We start from the raw sequence: 20248 nt of genomic DNA on the forward strand, positions 1-20248 counted from the left end.
CCTGGTTGACCTGGAACTCGCTCTATAAACCAGCCTGGTCTCAAACTCACAGAGCTCCTCCTTCCTCTGTCTCCACGCGCCACCTTGCCTGACTTGAAGTAGATTCTTTTATTTCACATGTTTTAAAAAAACTTTGTACTCATTAGGGTTAGAGGAATCCTCGACAGATTAGAGGACTTGCTGCTCTTTTAGGGGACCAGGCTGGTTCCCAGGGGCCACAATGGAGGCTCACAACCACTTTTAACTCCAGTTTCAGGGAGACCCGGCACCCTCTGGCCCCCCCGTGGCATATGTATGACGCACATACTACACTTCAGCACGTGTACATCAAGTCAAATAAAAGAAAGCTTTAAAAATAAACTGTCCTAATGATTTGAACAACAGCATGGAAGAATATGCTTCGTAAGTGTATTTGACAAGGAACTCATATTCAAAACATATGAAGAGTTTGCCAAAAGTGAATGTTAACGAGAAAAGCTAATTTCAAAATCAACAACAAAACTAGAACACTTCATGGGCATGACAGGGACCTCCTTTATATTCTTTTATGATGTCAATATATTATAATATATTCCTTTTTATAACTTATTAGTATTCCATTTAAAAATCTATTTTGAAATTGAAATTGTTCTTGGTTGGAGCTATTATGAAAAAGGCTATGTTGTGCATTGTTATAGAAGGCCTTTTTTGAGACTGTAACAAAAAATGTAAATTTTTTTTATCTTAGCCTGTATGAGTGAATGCATGGGCATGCTGGGAATGTCGTGTAGTGAATTCACGCCCTGTGCAGCCAGCTCCAAGAGTTGTGACCTTCCAGTCCCTGCAGACACGCACACCCACACTCAGTAATGCACACCACACAATCTAATAACGGTAACTGCAAATCTCCAATTTTTTTTTTTTTTGATGAAGCTCATTACACCACCAGTTTTTCTCCTTCATTGTTGGTGGTTTTGTGTTCTGCCTGAGAATGCCCACAGGTGGTAAAGGCTCCCATGACTGTTTCGACGTTTAAGGGCTTTGTTGGTTGGTTGGTTGGTTTTGGTTTTTGGAGACAGATTTTTTTCTCCGTATAAAAGCCCTGGCTATCCTGGAACTTGCTCTGTAGACTAGGCTGGCCTTGACCTCACAGAGATCTGCCTGCCTCTGCATCCTGAGTGCTGGGATTAAAACTGTGTACCAGCACCTGGGTCGAGGTTTGAGTTTTATGTGTGATCTCTCTTGGTCTTACATGTATGTGAGGTTGCCAGAACTATCAACGTCTCTTTTTCCTTGCTGAATTGCTTCAGAGACTAGGTCGGAAGTGGTTTGACGATCTGTGCGACTCCACTTCATTCCATTTAACTATGTATCGCCTCCGAATACTGCGAGTGCTTGTTGAGTCATGAAGTGAGAGGCCTCCCGGCTCAGTGCATATTAGCGATTTTAGATCATGATTGTTGTCATCGTCAGTGAGCTCACGTAGAAGTTTTTGTTTTCTGTATAGAACTGCAGCAGTATTGTAAAAATCAACTTTTATGTACATAAATTTTTTTTTTTTTTTTTTTGGTTTTACGAGACAGGGTTTCTCTGTATTGTTTTGGAGGCTGTCGGTCCAGCCTGGCCTCAAACTCACAGAGATCCGCCTGCCTCTGCCTCCTGAGTGCTGGGATTAAAGGTGTGTGCCACCACCGCCCGGCAAAATGTGTATATTTTAAGTTATGATTCCACCTCAGTCAAAAATCAAGAACTTTTTAGTCATGGGGAGTTCCATCTTTGCTCTTGGCAAGCAACCTTTCTACAACATAATGGAAACTGAACTTTGCTACCAAAGATTAGTGTTGCCTTTTCCTAGAAATCCTAGGAATGGCACTTTAGATCATTCAGATAGTTGTGTGTAGGGGTTTGGCTCTTCTTGTTCCCTAGAAGTATATGGCTGCATGGATATATCTGGGAATGGATGTCTAGGGTTGCTTTTTTGTGAATGAGCTTACTGTAAGCTGCTGTTTGTGGACAGACACCACCATGTATTTTGTAAAGACACACGTGAACCTTTAGTATTGTCCCTGTTAGTCTTGGAAAGTTCTTTTCTGTTGCCATCCTAAACTTTCGCTGGTTTAGGTGTGTGTGAACAGTCCCTTGTGTGGCTTTGATTTGCATGCTCTTGCTGGCTAATGGTGTTGGACATCTCTAAATGCATCCGTCACCATTGCAGTGTGATGCATGTGTATGTGACATTTGTTCTTACTTTGTGCCCATGATTTTAGTCACGTATCTACTAAGGAGTTGCTAGACTCCTCTGTTCTCTACATTAAAGTCTTGGGAACCGTTTTCTTCTACCCCATGGCTCTCTTTTCAGTTTCCTTTCAGCAGGTTTGAGGAGCTGAAGATTTTAAAAGTCCAATTAATTTTTGAAAATACCTCCTACCTTTAGAGTTCTAAGAAACTTTTTTTCCTTTGGGAAGTTGTAAAAGTTCTGCTTTTTATTGTAGATTTTTCATGAAGCGTTTACGGTTTAGATTGCTGCTCCACACTGAATTAGTTTTCGAGTCTTGTGAAGTAAAGTTGAAGTCCTTTCTTTCCTAAGGAGATGTTGTGTCATTCCACATCCGTTTCTTTCTTTTCTTTAGTGCGCATGTCTGCTTGCACGCATCCTTGTGTATGTGTGGTGAGTGAATTTGTGTACATGTTTGCTCAGCTATGCATGCGTGTCAGAGGCCAGAGGTTGATGTCAGGGGTCTTTCTTTTTTGTGTTTATGTTATTTTATAAAATAGTCTCGCTGAACCTGGAGCTCATGGATCTGGTGGTGAGCCCCTGGGGTCCACCTTGCTTCCTAGCACGGGGATTAAGGAAGCATACTGTTCCCAACTCTTTGTGTTGGTGCTGAGGATCTGAACTCAGCCCCTCCTGCTTATACAGGAAGCACTTTACCCACCCGGCCACTGTCCCAACCCAACCCACCCCCCGCCCCACCCAGAACCAGTTCTTGTGTGGATACTCTTTTCCCACCAAGAAAAAGATAATCGTTTATTGGAGGCTTACTTATAGTTCCACTGACTCTCTGGAGTTAGTCCATGACCATCATGCAGCAGGCAGGCAGGCAAGGAGCCAGACTGGGCTGGAGTGGGCCACACCTCCTAATGCTTTATACATAGCTCATTAGCTGCTAACCAGACATTCATATATATGGGGGTGGTCATCGTTATTCAAACCTCCAGTGTATATCTACCTGTTTCTAAGTTTTCTGTTCTGGTCTGTTGATCTGTGTATTGTCTTTATTCTCAGAGCATACAATCATAGTCACAAGTGTCTTGAAATGAGTTGATGTATATTCTTTAACTTGGCTCTTTATTAAAAATGCTTTTCAAAAATCACAAATTTTTATATTTCTATGTAAACTGAAGAACCATCTTAGCAACTTATATTTTACAGTCCAGGATGGGATTCTGGGTTTGTCTAAGTATCTGACAACTTGAGGAAGAATTGACTACTGTTGAGTCTTCCAAGGATGGAGTGTCTTGGTGTTAGCCTCCCGAGTCTGCTCAGCTTTTGGCCGCAGTACCGCCTATGCTGTTTATTCCGCTGCTTTATGTTTGGGTGCTATATAGATCACAGGTTTTAAATCTTCATTTCACAACTCTTTTATCCAATTGACACCGTGTGCAGAAATTTGTCTTCTTTCTCTTTTCCAAGCTGGACTTTTCTGTTCCCTAACTTCTTCCTCTCTTCTGGTTTTAATTTCTGCAGCATTTTAGAACTCAGTGAGCTGTTAAGTTTGTCCTGTACTGGTTCAGATGGCCTTTGTGAAATGGAAGGATTCCAGTACTGGGATTAAAGGTGTGCACAGCACAGCTGCCTGCCACCCCCTTTGTAAAGTGGCCCAGTGTTGGCATGGAACCTATACATCTTCCTTCATGCTTTAAATTGTCTGTAGATTACTTGTAATGCTAATGCAGTGTGAATGGTTGTTCTCCTGTCTGGTGTAGACAATAATGGCAAAATAAAAAGGATGTAGATATTGAAGCCTGTTTTTAAAAATCATATTTAAAAAGAGTTTGTGCAGGTGCCTGTGGCAGACAGAAGAGGGTGTCACATCCCCTGGAGCTGCAGTTAGAGGAGGCTGGGAGCTGTCTGCCCAGCATGAGTGCTGGGTACTGAGCTTGGGTCCCCAGGAAGAGCATCCAGGACCAAGTCATAGAGTGACTCTGCAGCCCTGAGTTCTCTTATGTTCAGATGAAGACGTTGCTTTGTTCTTTGTATCTTCTTCTGTCATTTAGGTTCTTATGGAAAAGGTTTCCCTGTTTCTATACTTTTCTGTTTTGCCTTCTGTTCATTTTGTAGCATTTGCTTTTGCCTTGTGGAGTATGGTTCAGACAGCTTCTCTACAGTCTTTAATTATCCCAATACCTATTCATCTCAGGATTGGCCTGTGTTAATCGTTTTTGCCCTTGACGAGTAGGTAGTTTTTTTTCTCTTTAAAAGAAAAAAGTGGTTTATGTACTTTGTGTGTGTGTGTGTGTGTGTGTGTGTGTGTGTGTCTGTCTGTCTGTCTGTCTGCCTGTCTGTCTGAGTTTATGTGTATACTCAGGCCTGCACTGCCTGTAGAGGCCAGAAGAGGGCACCAGAGCCATTGGAACAGGAGTTATAAGGGGTTGTGAGCAACCATGTGGGTGCTAGAACTGAATCCGCCCATGTCCTCTGGAGAACAGCAGGGGTGGTTAACTACTGAGGCATCTCCCCACCTCTGTTTAGGCTTCCTTCGTTCTGTGTGTGTTGAGTAATTTAGATAGTATCATGAACACTTGAGTATTGTTAGTCCGTGCACTTGAAATTTTTGGAGAGTGTTGCTTTAGGAGGTGATGAATCTGACTTGTAGCAGGTTGCCTCCTGTCTCCTGTGGCATTTTCTCCTAGGAGCGTTTGGTCTGCAGACCCTCACGTACTGTTAGGGTCTGCCTTGCACATGCATCACCCAGAAGTGACCAGATCTGGTGGCTGTTTGCACTGTCAGTTCTTACGTGCCTTGGGACATTTATCCAGTAGGTTTAACAGTGAGCTCATACACCGCTCTAAAATATCCTTTTCTGAAGTCTGCCCTCATATCTCTTCCCTGGAAACTCAAGCTTGCTACATTATTTGACACTTTTCACGAGTGGGTTGGGTGCCTGTCAGGGCAAAGTGGGAACAAATGAAACCGAGGTGGACTCATGGTTTGCTTAATTGTCAGCTTGGCACTCTGGGGGAGAGGGAACCTTAACTGAGGATCCGCCTCCATCAGACTGGCCTGTGGCATGTCTGTGTGGGTATATTCTTTATTGCTCATAGATGGTAGGGCCAGCCAGCTGTGACCAATTCCATCCCTGGGCAGGTGGCCTGGATGTAGGAGAATGGTTTTAGAATGGGAGCTTAGGAGCCAGCCGGAAGGCAGGGCTCCTCCAGGGTCTATGCGTCTGTTCCTGTCTCGATGTCCCTCCATGAGGCCCTCCATGATGGACTATGTGAACCTAAGTCAAATAAATACTTTCCTTCCCCAAGTAGCTTCAGTCTGGATTTTACCGTAGCAAGAGAAACCAGAATACAATAGGTGGTGGCTGTTGCCTGAGGCTTTTTGCTGTTTATTTAGGATTTCTCCAAACTATCAAGAGCTCTCTATCTGGCAACAGCCCTGTAAGAAGAAGCCTTTTCCTTGAGAGAAGCCTTCCCTCCAGCCTGGTTCTAGAGCCACATCAGTTCGAAATAAACACACAGGAGGCTGTATTAATTATGAAGCTGTTGGCCTTGCTTGTTTCTTACTGGCTAGCTCTGACTTAAGTAATTACCTCATAATTGTTAATCTGAGTATTTCTCTTTCCAGAGAATAGTTCCGGGCTTCCTACCCCATGGTGTTACATCTTGACTCCTTGTGTTTCTCCTTCCCAGAATCCTCCTGGACTCCTAGTCCCACCTATCTTAGTTCGCTATTGGCCAACAGTGCTTTATTGACAAATACACAGGACTTCCCCAACACAGCCCCTTCCCACACTCTTGACAAGAAGTAGATTTTTGTTTTGGAGGTTTTTTCCTCTCCAGTCCATTTGTAATCTTGTGGGATCTAGGAAATACCAAGAAATATTGGAGGCATAAAACAACAAAACCAGGAGTTGCTGTCATAGTGTTTTTATTTCCTCACCAGTCCTTCCTCTTGCTTTCCAGAGTCTTCCTTTGATTGGTTAGTGGACTCTGTGCTCTGATTTTAGTTGTAATCTCTGGGAGTGATGGACGGTGTGTGCTTACTCCATATTACTCGGAAACAGCCTCCTAGCTAACACGTGTTTTGTTCGATTTGAAGAACGGTTCTGATGCATGTGGGATGCTTTATACAGTGTTTTCTCTCAACAGAGCACACTATTCACAAGTCTTTCTGTTGCTTCTCTGTCTGCATCTTCCAAGTCCCCTAAATAAAACAAACTTTTATTTAGAAGGAAGAAAACATGTGAATATAGTTAGATTTCTTAACTGGACACATGTATTGGGATCTGCCTCCTCCCGATGCTGCTAGAGCCCTGTTAAATTCTTTAAATCACTATAGCGCTGATATTAGACCTTTAGAGTGGGCACCCCTTTTAGCTGTTGGGCACCCAGGATAATTTGACTAACTAACATAGGTAGTCTATTCCCTGATTTAGTCGAGGACTACTAGCCAAACAGCTGGCCAGGCTGCCTTAGATACTAAGAACTCCAAGACTGCCTAGAGGAAGTTATGCTGTAACTACAGCTGCTTGCTGCTGAAATCCAATTTTGTCTCCAGATGCTGTTATTCTAGCCATGACTGTTTGGAACAGTGTATGCTAGATTTATTTTTCCCCTTGTCTTTTTTATCACAAGCCTCCGTGAACTCCATCAAGCATCTTCCCCTAGGACAGCCAGAGAGAGCAATTCCCAGGGTGGTCCAGCAAAAAAAAAAAAAAAAAAAAAAAAATATATATATATATATATATATATATATATATATATATATATGTGTGTGTGTGTGTGTGTGTGTGTGTGTATATATATATTTCATGCAAATCCTTCATTTGCATAAGAGACTGCTCTGGGCAGCGCAGACACAGTGCTTGGTCTGCACGAAGGTGCCATGCCTGATGTAAACATTCTTGTCCCACCTCACTGTGGCTACAGGAGGCTGTTCAGCTTACTTTTCTAGCCTGTCTAGAGACATGTCCTGGTTGGTCTTTTGTCAGCTTGACACAAGCTATCTGGTAAGTGGAGCCTCAGTTAAGAAAATGTCTCTATCAGATTACATGTGGGGAAGTCTGTGGGGGCGTTTTCTTTACTAATGATGGTTGTGGGAGGGGCCAGCATGATGGATGTGGGAGTTGCCAGCATGATTGATGTGGGAGGGGCCAGCATGGCTGATATGGGAGGACCAGCCTACTGTGGCGGTGCCACTTCTTTGGGTGGCAGGTGGCAAGTGGTCTTGGGTTGAACAAGAAAAGAAAGCAGGCTTGAGTCAGCTGGGAAGAGCCAGTCAGTAAGCATCATTCATCCATCCATGGCTTCTGCTTCGGTTCCTGCCTCCAGGTTCCTGCCTTGAGTTCTCTCCTGACTTCCCTAAGTGAGGGAGTATAACTTGAGAATTGTTAGAAGACATTTAAAAATCCAGCCCTTTTCTCCCGACGTTGTGTTTGGCTATGGTGTTTTAACTAAGACAAACACCTTCCCATGCCACCCTGGGTTTTCAGCAGTACAAGACCCCTTAGAAGAAGTCCCTTGAATGGGTTTTTTTTTAAGTTACTATATTTTTACTATTCTTTGAGGACTTTGTACATGAATACAGTGTAATTTGATCATATTCATTCTCTTCTAACTGTTCCCAAATCTCCCAACTTCATGCCCCCCCCCCCCTTTAATCTCATCAGGTCCAATTTGTGCTGACTACATATTCAGTCACTAGAGCATAGTTCACATACCAGTGGCCACAATCTGACTCTATTTTTTATATTATCATCTCACACTCTTTTTACTTGGGCTCCTTTCTTTTTTTACCCCTCCCCCCCCCAAGACAGGGTTTCTGTGTAGCTTTGGAGCCTGTCCTGGAACTCACTCAGTAGACCAGGCTGGCCTCGAAACTCACAGAACTCCACCTACCTGCCTCTGCCTCCCAAGTGCTGGGATTAAAGGCATGCACTACAGTCTGGTCCACATTTGGGTTCTTATGAATACTAAATGCAAAAGAATTAAGAATCATCTCATCTATCTTCATGGTGCTTTTTCTCATTGGTGCCTTTCTTTCCTTATACCATTTCCCTAACTCAGCCATTGCAGTCTTAGTATATATTTCGTAAAAGTAATAGTGCAGAAAAACCAGAAAGGGGGATAAAAGAAAATCCCATGTATACAAGACCTAAAGTTAACCAACTTTCTGATTCTTGAATGTATATCTTCTTAGTCCTTTTCCTGTCGAGGCACAAACATACTTGGGGTTTTAAATCATGTTATGCTTCCAAGTACAATTATAGTGTTTTCTAAACTTCTTTCTTTCACACAGTATGTAAATTTCATCACAAAAGGTTTCTGTGCTATCATGTCAAATCTTTTGGCAGTGGGGCCTCTCATTTCTTCCAGGTGGTCTTGTAAAGTACAGTCAGATCCTCGCATGAGTTCGCATAGACTCTTTTGTGGCACACCATGGCTTACAAGGAGAGTCTCCCACTTCACACGAGAAGATGCCCTTGCACTGGGAGCAGGGCTACAGATGTCAGTCTCTTCCTTCTGAAGCATACCTGGATTCCTGCAGAAAGTGCTAGGTCATCCTTAAGGGCTGGCTATGTTAACTGGAGAAAGATAGCCTGTGGCGGAGCTTAGGGCCATGGATAGAAGAAGGAAGAAGGAAGAAGCTAGAGCCGAAGAGAACTCAGGGCTTGGAGATAGAATAAAGGAAACTCTGTGTCTGGGCCATGTGAGTCATGACTGGAGAGGTGCATTGGGGCTAGGTTCACTTGCCTGGTTTTGTTGTTGTTTTGTTTCTTGGTATCCTGTTTAATTATAGCTGCACTCTCTAAATTGCTATAGACTTAACCATCCTTTTCTAAAGAAATCTGTTGAGTTTTAGTTTACTTTGTGCATTATAATTTCCTCCAATGTCTTATTTTGTCTATTGCATCCAGTCGTTACTTAATAATTGTACGTGGAAGAAATGGGCAACATGTAAATTTTCCTTTATAAAAAGAAAATAAGAAAAGTTGTTCATATTAATTCCATTCTTTGTTTTGAGCACAGCAGGAAGAATAAAAATGTACATTATAGACAGAAACACTAATTCTCTGAGGTGTAATGCTGTCTTCCATGATAAGCTTTTGTGTTCCCTGCTTGTAAAGTCCCACATCTATGAAACTGATGGGATGTGAATTCTCTTGAGATATGTAATGTTTGAAAGCATGTAATATATTACTACTTTAATATAGCAGACAGCATGCAAATTACATTGCATTATGATATAGTGATCTCCCAAGGCCAGAAGGTCTTAATAAAAAAAAATACCACATTTGTAAAACACTCTTCTTGTGTGTTTACATTTAATAAATATCTTTTCAAATCCATTCAGCAAATATAACAGATGGAGATGAGCCTAGTCCTGCTTTATGAAACCTTGGAAGGTGCCTTTGGGAATTCTCTTTTGTAGTTCATATTTGAATTGTGCAATATTTCAGAAATATAAATGTTTCCTGCCTCTTCTTGTAACAAATCCAAAGCAGTCTACTCGAGTGCTTCTTCAGACTCATCAAAAACGCATTTGTTATTATCCCACAAAGCCCTAATAGCTTATTGCCATCTTTAGTGTTTAATTCCTTAATTTGAATGTTAATGTTGTAGCAAGATTTCACGGCCTTTTAGCTGTTGACAAATATTTATTTAAGTATACCAGTTCCCAAACATGGGGACAGATATGACTAGCTGAACCTGAGGGATGCCTCCTTACTATTCTAACTAAAAACATGCAAGCCCTTGCATCTCTTCACTTAATGGGTTTAATGGTTACACATCTCATCATGACAAATTAGTAATGTTTGTTATCTTAACAATGACTGTGGACCCTGAAGCAGGCAAGGTTTAGCTGTCTTGGCTATGGTTTTTATAAACTCCTAGCCAGGTGCCAGGGTGAGTTACCCAGCCTCTGCTGGAGAATGCTCTGCTGGAAATTCAGGCTGTGGCTCTTGGCCTTCCTGTCGCTGGCATCAGGCCTCCTCACCCTTACAGAGTGAACTTCTCCACTGGGCGCCCACCCCACGCCCCAGCAGCTGGCTCCCTTCTGGTGGCAGGGTGGGGTAGAGAAACAACAGGAGCACAGAGCAGCCCACTCCAGAAGTTCTGTTCCCCTCCAACTTGGGAAGATGTTAGGACCATACATTCCTGTTTGTTGTGTGACAGTTTCTGTACTTTGAGGCAGAGTACAGTCATATGTGTATGAATGCTAGAGGTTAATCTAACACCATTAGACTATTAAAGGTTTGTGTTGCAATAAATATATAAATATACAACGGAGCATTTTAGCCTCTTATTCTGTGATCTCTGTACACCTTGCATATTCCCCAGATTACTGTTCCACATTGCTTTGTCCTTGAAGATTCTGCTGTGGAGGGTCTGCCTGTTCAGGACATCTCCTGTTGAGACTGTGGCTGTAGCCTGTGTTTACTCCCAATAATTACATGAGATGTTCATTTTTTGTGTATTTAAATATTTATATTTCTAAGCGGAGTGGGGATAGGGTGGGAGGTTGGGGATGTTGGTAGGGGGTGGGGGAGGAGGGGAGGGAGAGGGAGCTGTGATTGACATGCGAAGCAAGCTTGTTTCTAATTTAAATAAATATTTATATTTTTAAAATTGTGCTTTGGAGAAAGCTCAGCTTTTATTAGCCAATGAATAGGAAGCCAGAGCTGTATGTCTGAGGCTGTGACTACAGTGGCCTACTCTATTGTGAATCACCCAGGGCCTCTCTCAGCCTCAAGAGGACCCGTCCTTCCCTAGCTGAACTGTGTAGGTTTAACATTACACCTGGAGGCTAGGTCACACATTCCCAGGACAGTCTGGCCCCCGGAGAGTCAGTCCCATAGGCCAGCGAAGGCCTCAGCTCTCTCTTAAAGTTGTAAGTTTTATTTTATGCATGAGTGTTTGCCTATGTGAGTGTATGTGCGCGCGCACTGTATTTGTATATGTCTGGGTGTGTACCATGTGTGTATGTCTGTGCACATGCACCATACGCATGCTTGATGCCAAGATGAAAAGAGAGCGTCAGATCCCCCAGAACTCGAGTTACGGATGTTTGTGAGTTACCATGTGGGTGCTGGCAATTCTTTTCTTTTGCCGTACCAGGAAAGGAGTGTGTGTGTGTGTGTGTGTGTGTGTGTGTGTGCGTGCGTGCGTGCTACGTTACTAGTCCCTTAAGACAACTTTATTAAGGTGTAGCATACACTGAGTTCCATCTGTTTTCAGTATACAGCTCATGAGTTCTGACAGGTGTATACCATATAACCTTCATAATAACCAAGATACAGAAGGTTTCTGTCCCCTCCACTATCATGAGTACTTCCCAGTGACTTTTCTGTGACTGGATTTGATCTGCCTTTGATCAGGATTTCATATAAATGGGTTATATAATAAGTATTGTCTGGGGTCTGACACAAACTTTCATATTCTTTGTATCTCTTTTTGTTTGTTTGTTTGTTTGTTTTTTGAGGCAGGGTTTCTCTGTATAACATCCCTGGCTGTCCTAGAACTCATTTTGTAGACCAGGTTGGCCTCAAACTCACAGAGATCTGCCTGCCTCTGCCTCCTGAGTGCTGGGATCAAAGACATGCACCATCACCGCTTAGAGTTCTCCTTTTCTTTTTATTCCTGAGTAGTATTTATTGTATGGATAAATCAAAATTTAAATATTCCAGTGGATGGCCTTTGTGTATTGTGAATAAAGCTGCTAGTGAATGTTTGTATTCAGGCATTTCCACTAATACATAGTCTCACAGTTCCCGAGTAAGTAAGGAAATTGCCGAATACTGGGCTGCATGACAATAAGCTAAATGTTATATGAAACATTTATTCCACTGGGCATTGTTTGTCACTATGAATGATAGCTGTATGTAGTTGCTTCACATTTCCTCTGACACTGGGCACTGGCAGTTTTACATTTTGGCCATTTGAAATGTGTGGTGCTGTTACTTCATAGTGTAACATGCATGTCACTGATGACATGAGCTTCTTCACCTGCTCTCTGGCCAAAAATATGTATTCCTTGTGACTTGTCAGGACAAACATGACTTGTCAGGACAAACGTATCTTAGCCAACCTGTACTAGCATCCTAGTAGATTCACAAACACTACACTTTGTTTTATAACTGCCATTGACCCCAATCCAGATACCAGTACAGGGCAGCTCCTTGCACCAGTATGTGGCAGATGCATTCATTATTAAATAAAATGGTTAGGGTGGACCATCCTAGGGCTCATGTTCATTGGCAGAGGTTATGCTTGGGTTGGAGACTTTCCCAGTCACTAAGGGACTTGCTCCTTAGAGCAAGAGCAAGGTGGCTTTGGTTTTCAATTGTGTAACGTGGTGTCTTCCCGCCTGCTGCTTGGGTCCCATTGCCAATTTGGTTCCCAAATAGCACACAAGTCACTATATTAATTATGAAACTGCTGGCCATTTTGCTGTTGTTTCGCATTGGCTAGTTTTGACTTAGTTATTAACCCATAATTACTAATATATATTTTTATAAGGACTTATCTTTCCAAGGATGCCTCCTGACGAGTCCTTTTCTCCCAGGAGATCTCATGGCGATGACTCTCTACTCTTGACTACATTTCCCAGCATCCTCTGTGACTCCTGGTCCCACCTATTTTGCTATTGGCCAACAGTGCTTTACTCATCAGCATATACACAGAAGGACTTCCCCCATCACAATTGTTTTAAATTTAGTGATTGATATTCCTGGTAAAACAAATATGAATTCATAGAAAAATGAAATGCCCACAGAGAAATATAAGCTCCGGTATGTATAGATTCAACAGATATATAGTACCTGGATAAAGTTGCCATTAAAACTTAAATGTTCTCTTGATTTTCATATTTTTTGTTGTGGGTATAAAAGGGAATTTTAGGGCCTGGCCAGGAGAAGTGCTGATGTCCTGGGTAAGAGGGCAGGAGTCCCGTGTTAAGTAGGTGGAAGTGTGGCCCCTCAAAAGTCCCTGCGGCTCAGTGTGACCACGGGGTCGGATGCTGATGATAATTTAGCTCTTGTTTTCTGGTTACTGGGGAGCCAGGGGATTCTTAAAAGGATAATGGATGGATGGATGATGTCTGTGTGAAGAGCTTATAGTTAGAATACATTGCTGTCAAGGATTGCAAATGAAGGCCCAGGGGTGGTTTTGGAGGAAATAGAAGAAAACAAGCCCATATCCAAGTTTAGACAAGTCACGATGTCCAAGTTTCTGGTAGATGCTTTAGAGGATGCAAGAATTTAAGCTAGTTGGTCCCTCAATGAATAATCCCACAAACATAAATCCCAACAGTGACCCCCAGTACTGTCTTTTCAGAAACCACACAGATTGAAGATCCGAGAAAACAGTGGCGGGGGGAGCAGGAGAAGATGCTCAAGGACTATCTCTCCGTGGCCCAGGATGCACTCAGGACGCAGAAGGAGCTGTACCATGTGAAAGAGCAGAGGCTGGCCCTGGCCCTCGATGAGTATGTCCGCTTGAACGATGCCTACAAGGAGAAGTCCAGTTCTCGCACAAGCCGTGAGTACAGTGTGGCTGGCTGGTCACACTCCAGAACTGAGATGAGATTCTAGAGAGGCGAAGGCCACTCACACTTTTGTGGAGTTAAATTCTGAGCCTGTTCCCTCCTAGGCAAGAACTCCTCCAAGCCATGAGAGCTGAGGGCGACCCCAACAGATCACACCCAGAGAAACGCCCATCTCCACTTGAGCCACAAGTCTCCCCACTTGGACACTGGGCTTCTGTTTCTCCTATTGCTTCTTCCCAGTTGCCTTTTGTTTGAGTAAATTTCTCTCTCAGAACAAGGAAAGGCGCTGGAGGCATCTGATGCGTAGAACTAGTCAGAGAGTTGTGAGCTGCCCGATGAGGGTGCTCGGGACTGAACTCAGTCCTGTGGAAGAGCAGCAAGCACTCTTTGCAGCCCAAATTTGAGCCTTTTGAAGGTGACTTTTGCTCACTGTTGCTCCTAGGGAGGAACTGGGACTGTTGGACCTCAGTCCCTTCCCTCTCCTCTATTCATGCGTTAGTCATTGGGAGCTGGCCCTAGTTAAAGACACAGCTTTGATAGGCTCCGAAGTTTTAAGACGTAGCCCCCTAAGGAGCTGTGCCGCAGAGCTCTTTAAGTACCCAAGACAAGTTCCTTTCAGTGTTTTGTATCCTGAGGTTTTGTTTTGTTTTTAATATGACAAAGGCCTGAAGAGCCAGGCCTAGTGGTTCATGCCTGTAATTCTTGCACTTGGAAGGCTGAGGCAGGAGAATCCCTACAACTTTGAGGCTAGCCTGAGCTGCATAGTAAGACTCTGTTTCAAAAAATAAAATAGTCTTGACATAAGTGTGAGACCCTATCTCAAAAGAAGATAGATCTTGGCTCGTGTGTGTGTGTGTGTGTGTGTGTGTGTGTGTGTGTGTGTGTGTGTGTGTGGTGTTTGTTTTATGGGGACCAGGAAAGGTGCTAAACCCTCTCTCCAAGTCTCTTGCTTTTTATTTTGAGACAGAATCTCACTAAGTTGTTAAGGTGTCCTTGAACTTGCTTGATTTTGTAATCTTTCTGCTTCAACATCTCATCTAACTGGGATATAGAGCTAGCTCCATTTTTCCCCCAGCATTTTCCCCCAATACCAGGTCATGACCCAAAACCTTACCCTTTTTTGGCTTTTCGAGACAGGGTTTCTCTGTATTGTTTTGGAGACCTGCCTCTGCCTTCTGAGTGCTGGTATTAAAGGCATGCACCACAAAACCTTACTTTTAAAATCAGTAAATTCCAAGCTTACAATTATTACAATTGACAAGTAATATTTTTTCTCTCTTAAAAGTTTTCTCAGGGTCTTCATCCAGCACTAAATACGATCCTGATATTTTAAAAGCTGAGATCTCCACCACGCGATTAAGGGTAAGATTGTCTTCATTGTGGGTCTTGATTGAGTAAGTGCACAGAAGCTCGGGCCATGGAGGAAGCATGAGTGACTGTCTCCTGTCTCTGCCTCCGAAGGGAGCTTCTCCACTCTGCCCAGCTGCCCGGCCTTTCTCCCTTGTTCAAAGAATGGTTGGGATTACTGTTGTCTCCCATCCAAGTTCTAGCCAGGCCTGACCCTGCTTAGCTTCAGAGATCATATGAGACCAGGTACCTTCAGGTAGCATGGCCATAACCTGGGATACCTTTGTTGCCATAGCCGGCTTTTCTTATTAGCAGTTAGCATATGCAAGGGAAATCTGCATCCTGATAATTTACTTTCCCCCTTTGTCTTCCAAGACAGTTTGCTCTTTGATCAGATGCCCTGGTATTTAAAAACGGGTCTGCAACTCCCACAGCCTTGTAGGTCTGTCATCCCTTCTGAGGATGGATTATTTCCTGACCATTGCTCTAATTATTTCCATCAAGCTGCTAAATACCGATCTTGTTTACCTTGATGGGGGGGAGATCTTATGGACGGTTTATGAGCAAATTGCAGATCATCATCATAACCACAGGTGTCTCCACTGCGCCCTGTCACATTGTCTCTCATCGCCATTTCCGCTAGAAGCCATGCTCACCTTCCAGCACTGAGGCCAATGCTTCTGTTAACTGGAATGCTTCCCATGTATGTCGCTCCATTTTTCCCCCAGCATTATTTCAGGATTCATCCACATTCACTTTTAAAGCTAAGTAGCTATTTTCTTTGGCAGACACATTTCTCTGTTCTACCACAGACGTGTATCCTGGTCATTAATAACTATCTCTGTGTATATATCATACATGCTTTTAGTGGTTTTTTTGGGGGGGGGGTTTCGAGACAGGATTTCTCTGTATTGTTTTGGAGACTGTCCTGGAACTCGTTCTGTAGACCAGGCTGGCCTCGAACTCACAGAGATCCCCCCTGCCTCTGCCTCACAAATGCTGTGATTAAAGGCATGCGCCACCAATGCCCGGCCTGTGTTTTGTTTTTTGAGACAGGGTTTCTCTGTGTAGCAGCCCTGGCTCTTTTGGAACTCACTTTGTAGACCAGACTGGCCTTGAACTCACAGAGATCTGCTTGCCTCTGCCTCTCCGGTGCTGAGGTTAAGGGCATGTATCCCTGGCTACATCTACACATTTTTAAGACACGGTAGAATTGGTGTATCAAAGAATGAACACATCTTTTAGTAGGACTAGCTTAGTTGGAATGTTTGCCTAGCATGTCCCTCAAGACAAACAAGCCAGCAAAACCGTCTGTTTTTCGGTGGGTATTGCCAGGGTTTTAACTGTTCTTGCTTCCAAATATTTGCATTAAGGCTCTAAGTCACTTAATATCTATGACCTTTGCTTACATTCCATAGGTTTGAAGTTTGAATTTTTACTGTCATGTGTTCCAAATCCTTGCCGGCCTCTCTGAGAAACCAAAGATATAAGTATATTGCTTCATTTTCAAACAACTGGAGTTTTTACTACTGTTACTTATTTCAGACAATTCTACTCACTGTTTCCTTTTCAATGGTTTTATCTATTGATTTGGTTTCTAGTTTCCTTGCCCACATTCTGCACATTAATATGTATATTTTTGACCAAAATAGCCAAAGTACTTTACATTTCCATGCCTTGATTACTCCAGGGCCTGGATCTCCTGTCTTCTGGGTCCTTGGGTCTAGTCTGCTTTTCTGTTGGCTTTTGGTCAGTTCTTGATCCTTACACATGCTTGCTTCTTCAGAGTCACATAGTACGCGTGCAGTGGTACAAAGACAGCTTTAAGCTTTGGGCGATCTTGCATTTTGCAGAGCACTTTGCTTTGCTTCTTGTAGGGATTTGGGTTGGGAGCAGATGGTAGAAATCCAGCCAGAATTGGAAGAGACTAAATCCAGTCTTCAGTCCCTTTCTTAGGGTGGGTCGGCCTCCAGGTTAGCCATCTCTTAGGGCAGAGCTCTCAGAGCTGCCCATGGAAGCAGGACCCCCCCCCCAACCCCATCAGTTCATGAGACTGAACTCCCAACCTCCGCCCACCATTCTTGGATGCTCTGCTTACTGCATAGCATGGTCCTCAGGACAGAGCATCATATGTGGGTCACGGCTGGGCTCCTTTCACCCTGGGGGCCTTTAACATAGTTCTGTGGGCCTAGTGGCTCTCCAGTAGCTTCAGTTTTCCTTACAGTTTACTTCATGGTTCTCAGAAAAAAAAGCATGAAATGTCCGCCTGTGGGCTGAGGGTATAGCTCAGCAATAGACGGAGGGCCCTGAGCTCAGGTTCCAGGACAAAACAAACAAAACCCCCAAAGCACAAACTCAAATTCCGTCTAATGAAGTCCGGATTCTCTTCATTTAATTTATAAAATCTGTGTAGAAATGGCCTGTTGTCACCTCATAGTAAATAGTCTTCAGGGTGTCAGGGACCCTCTACTCAGACAGTGGTCTGTATTTCTCAAGACTGCTGTACAGTGGGCTCAAATGCTCTGTCCCATTTCTGTGTGCTATGAACGTTGCTACTGTGATTTGTTTCTTATTAGATAACTTATTTTGAGAACATGGAAATAAAGGCATTTTTGTTAAAACTCGTTCCTCCCAAACTCTACTACCAGTTCATTGTGATTTTTTAGGAAGTTACTACTGTCCTTTGAAATGTTAACCATTTTCATAATTATCTTTTGTGATACAAGTCATAGCCACAGAAGACCACTGTAGTCTGTGTATTCACAGAAGAAAATATTGAAACTTTTGTTTAAAAACAAAAACATCCCAAGGACTCTCATGCATTAAGAGGGTCCTGTCAATCAGGGAATATCAGGACACCTCTCCGCTGAGTGGTCACATCCCCAGACCTTTGGCAAGGCTTATATTGGGCCAGGATTTCTGGGCTTAATCGGGGGCATTATATATTGTACCTGTTCTGTCACCTCGTGACTACAAGGTGAGCCAGAGAGACATGTCCTCCTTGGGAAGGTGAGTCTGAAGAAGAGAATGTGAGACATCCTCACACTGTCATTATGTATTGTCCTCAGATAGAGGGACAGTTGAAAATGTGTTTTAGAAGCAGTCAGCGACTGCTGCTGCATTATGCTAGAGCCTGCTTTGAGCACTGTGGCTGGCTCTGCTAACTCTCTGAGTGTTGGCTGGGTAGCACCTGAGGAAGGGGGTGATGGCTGGGTATCACTTGGGGAAGAAGGGGATGGGTACCTTTATAGAGTCTCTGAGGTCACACAAGCTGCTTTCATAGGTTGGTGTCCAAAGGTGGTAATTGGTGAAGGAACTAACCACACCGCTCTGGCGCCCACCTGCGTTTTACATCACGCTGACAGTTTGGGGTATAAACAAGCTTTGATGGAGCAGTATTACCAAGTTACTGTGTGGCTTTTCCTGGGGAGATGTACGGGTGCCTAGTCACAGATAGGACATGAGTAGACCAAAACAACTGCCCTGACTTGGTCCATCCCAGTGATCCAGGGTCACACAGCAGGAACAGGGGTTACTTACCGAAGTGCGATACATCTTAGACAGATAAATCACCAAAAAGCCCAGCCCAGCACGACTGAGGGCTCATTACAACTGTATCTCTGGAGTCTCCTGTGCAATTAAATTTAAGGTTTGATTTGTAATTGTGAATAGAGTTGAAATAATTAAAATAAAACATTGCGCTTTAAGCAGTATTCTAAATAATGTAATAAAATCATATCGATGTGCTTGACATAAAAAATGCCATATGATATGAATCACTACAAATAAGGATTGACTTTTCACTACACATGAAAGATCTTGGTATTTGCATTTTGTATAAACTTTAGTTTAAAGAGGTACATGCCTATGATCCCAACCTGCTTTGACTCCAGAGCCAACCTGCGCAATCCTATTAGATCATCTCTCTCTCTCTCTCTCTCTCTCTCTCTCTCTCTCTCTCTCTCTCTCTCTCTCTCTCTCTCTCTCTCTCTCTCTCTCTCTCTCTCTCTCGGATTGTGTTCTGTACTATGATGATCATAGACAAAGCCACTGAAACCGTTTGCAAACCTACAATTTAAATGTTTTCCTTTCTAAGAGTTGCTGTGCTCATGGTGTCTCTTCCCAGCAATAGAACACTGGCTGGGACAGTCATCTGTAACATTCTGTCTTCTTTAGCTGGCTTCTTTGTCTCTGTAATGTCTTAAAGGTCTCTCTGTGTGGTGGTAGCATATATGAGAACAACACTCCTTTCTGGTGTTGGGGACCATACTGTACGTATTCTTCCATCAGTCGGTGACTATTTGAGTTGTAGTTGTTTCCATGTCTGTGAGACTGAACATCATGTATGCATGTTTGTGAAGATACAGTTTCCTGTCTCTGGATATTTTCTTGGTGTGTAATTGTTGGGTTATCCAATAACTTGCTGGTTATTTTTATGTGTTTGTAGAGAAGTTTTACATTATTCTTAGTATTTTTATCTTGAGACAGGATAATTCATAGGTGCTAATATACTTTTTCCTCATTGGCTTTATACAAATATTTATTGGAGTTTAAAAAAATATTTCATTCAGCCATCTTGTTTCTTATGACAAAAATCCAATAATTAGTCATCACAAATGGACCTAGCAGCACCTGGGGTTCTGATCCCCCCCCACACACCTTCTTCAGTTTACAAGTGATTACTTTGGTCTTCTTACCATCTGGAGTTGATACGACGGGTGGTACAGGGTAGGAGCAGTAGTCAGGAGAGATTCCAGAAGGAGCAGGTTGACAGTTGCCCTTTCTTGTCTTACAGAGAAGCCCCCACAAGACAATGGAGAGACGGTGAAAACGGAAGGCACTCATTAGTAAAATGCCATTTTGCTCATTATAGCTTTAATGCTGCCAGCTTCACCTCAGGGGCGAGCCTGGGAAACCTGCCCGTCTCTTGATCTTTTGGAACCTTACAGGTTTCGGATTTACTTTTGTTCCTTGTCATCCTCTCCGTTCTCCTGCTTTTGAAGTAAAACAGTGCACTAGCCTGCACGAAGTGAGAAGTGCTGTGGTTTCCAGTCATGCGCATTTGATCACAATGTCTTCCTAACTCTCAGAAATAACCCTGAAATCAATTTAGAATGTCAGTTGCTTTAGCTTAGTCAGTGGAGA

General features: G+C 43.1%; 1 protein-coding gene across 2 annotated transcripts in view; it reads left to right on the forward strand.

The window, feature by feature from the left end:
• Wwc2 (WW and C2 domain containing 2) overlaps positions 1-20248 on the forward strand; it is a 154470-nt gene that overhangs the window by 71318 nt on the left and 62904 nt on the right. Inside the window, exons 3-4 of one of the 2 annotated variants that reach the window (XM_005066684.4) lie at positions 13546-13749; positions 15042-15118. In XM_005066684.4, the coding sequence (XP_005066741.1) occupies positions 13546-13749; positions 15042-15118 (281 nt within the window). Of the gene's footprint in view, positions 1-13531; positions 13750-15041; positions 15119-20248 lie in introns of both variants that reach the window. The other variant, XM_040731738.1, reaches the window with a different exon arrangement.

This window comes from Mesocricetus auratus, unplaced genomic scaffold, assembly GCF_017639785.1.
Source record: "Mesocricetus auratus isolate SY011 unplaced genomic scaffold, BCM_Maur_2.0 Super-Scaffold_100026, whole genome shotgun sequence".
In the NCBI taxonomy this organism is placed as follows: domain Eukaryota; kingdom Metazoa; phylum Chordata; class Mammalia; order Rodentia; family Cricetidae; genus Mesocricetus; species Mesocricetus auratus.